This window comes from Poecilia reticulata, unplaced genomic scaffold, assembly GCF_000633615.1.
Source record: "Poecilia reticulata strain Guanapo unplaced genomic scaffold, Guppy_female_1.0+MT scaffold_256, whole genome shotgun sequence".
NCBI classification, from domain to species: domain Eukaryota; kingdom Metazoa; phylum Chordata; class Actinopteri; order Cyprinodontiformes; family Poeciliidae; genus Poecilia; species Poecilia reticulata.
In genome coordinates, this window is record NW_007615040.1 from 40,074 (window position 1) to 42,278 (window position 2,205).

At 36.8% G+C, this 2,205-nt stretch overlaps 1 protein-coding gene across 6 annotated transcripts in view; it reads left to right on the plus strand.

The window, feature by feature from the left end:
- Window positions 1-2,205, plus strand: part of fbxo38 (F-box protein 38) — a 65,517-nt gene that overhangs the window by 376 nt on the left and 62,936 nt on the right. For 5 of the 6 annotated variants that reach the window (XM_017303390.1, XM_008402763.2, XM_008402765.2 and 2 more), the window contains exon 2: window positions 1,219-1,439. In XM_017303390.1, the coding sequence (XP_017158879.1) occupies window positions 1,306-1,439 (134 nt within the window). In that variant the 5' untranslated portion in view covers window positions 1,219-1,305. The remainder of the gene's footprint in view (window positions 1-1,218; window positions 1,440-2,205) is intronic. The other variant, XM_008402764.2, reaches the window with a different exon arrangement.

The window sequence follows — 2,205 nt, forward strand, 5'->3', positions numbered from 1 at the left end:
TTGCTAAATACTTCTCGGGGTTTACGTTTGAGCTGATTCAGATCGAAAGGAGGTAGTGACTCCTGGGCCCCATTTCAGAAAACGAGTTTGGTAGAAAACTCAAAGCAAGTTCAGGGGCAAGTATGTGCATATATGTCCATATATGTGCATATATGTGCATATGCGGGTGCAGAAAACTATGTAGCCGTTTTCCTTCATCAAATTGCTATTGCAACATATCCGTAACTGCTCAGTTCCCTGSTTGTTTGAACAAACTCTGAGCTTTTCCTACTYTTTAGTTGAGACCTGGCATAAGRCAGGCATCGTAGAAGGTGTTTCCTTTTCTGTAGGGRCCTGTAGATGTTGGARAGCAAATATTCTGTAGAAATATCCGGCAGGTGTKAGGATTAATATACCCTTATACATGCATTGGTTGTGGCCATATTGTTGTGTGTCATGAAAATGTTTAAGAAAATAAGAATTAAAAAAAAGTCTAGCTGCCACAGGAAGTCTGACAGAATTTGTTCACGGCTATTCTGATTTAAATTTTGTTGTATTGGTCCAGAAAAGAAAATCCTGTTACTTCATCACACAATGTACAATATAGTTATAGGGTTTTTAGGGTTGTTGGTACAAAGTAACATGTATTCTCCAATTTAGCCATGAGTGGAGTCGTCGGGTCAGAAACCACTTGATGTGAAAACAAAAACATCCACAAGACCCTAATGAAGTTCTTGCTTCATGTCCAACAAAATAATAATCTTCATACATCTACTACATTTCTAGCAATTGCTGTAAGGCAATAAAGTGACTATATTAATGTTAAGGTAGGACTTAACATTCTGTTTGACAATATGTGGTGCCTATCAGACAGCATGTAGTGGTAAGCTAATTATTTTGTCTTGTTTTCTCTTTCCGTACTGGTTACTTGTTTTCCTTGGTTTTAAAAACCTTTTTAAAGAGATATTATTTTTCTTCTCCTTCTGGCATATCATTGGCCCAATATCATGAGCCATCCCTAAATAAATAAATATATATTTTCTTCCTATATATATTTACATACACTGATTGGGGAAAGTGTTTAGGTTGGAGTAGATGGACTGACATTTGTAACTGTTCAGCCAACATCGACTCGTCGCAGAGAAATGAAAGAATCAATGAAAATACTAAATCAATTTATTAAAGGGGTCAGTGATCACAATACGTTTGAATGTACTTATAATTCTTTATTTTTCRTAGGTCTGAGGCTCATTTATGTGAAAAGGCAATTAAGAGCGCAGGGACAAGTGCTCATTTCAGTGTGTGCTWGGTGGTGACACTGAAGCCATGGGACCAAGGAAGAAGACTACTAAACTTCAGTCCTCAGGAGGGAGTAATGTGGACGAACAAGCCCTGACATCCTTTGAACGCAAGGACTACATCAATGAGCTGTCCCATGAAGTTCTCTGTCATATTTTCAGGTACACAGCAGAGACTTTATTTATTTATTTATTTTTAATTTTTTGTTGACTGTCATTTGACTGACTGTCAAAAACTGATGTTTGCTATTTTTACCCGTCAATTTTTAAATGATAATTATGACATAGGCTATTCAGTTGCATTTAATTTCTACCGAGTTTAATTAATATTCAACAAGTTGAACAGAGAATACAGGACTTTATTCATCTGTTTTATATGTGAGCAGATCGCACGTCAAGTAGATGAACCTTTTATCTGTAATGACAGAAACCACTGACTGGGGCCCAATAATAACATCTGTACAATGAAATTAAATGACTCCCAGGGCTTCCCCCAGGGTATTATAAGCCTGGCACCCCGCCACCAGACTAAGCAGGGAAAAAAAAAATCACTTTTTTTTAGTTATTTTTAGTTATTATTTAACAGAGAAGCCGGATTGCAAGCTTCTCTGTTGCTCTGAACATTTCACTGGCGGAGCTGATTTATTCCTAAAAGATAAGTTTATAGAAGATATGTTCATACTTTATGCTAGGGATGCTCTGATCAGGTTTTTGCTGCCAATTCCGATGCTGATCTCCCATGAGGCCGATCTCTGCCAATCACCGATCTTTGCCGATTGCCTGGATTGACTAGTTTTAAAAACCCTAGTTTTTAAAACAACTAGTTTTACCCTAGTTTTCGCTTTAGGTAGAAATGATACTAAGTGATCTGGCAAAATTAAAAAATTATCTGGCAATAAATTCACCTAATTTAAGCATAAAACATGCA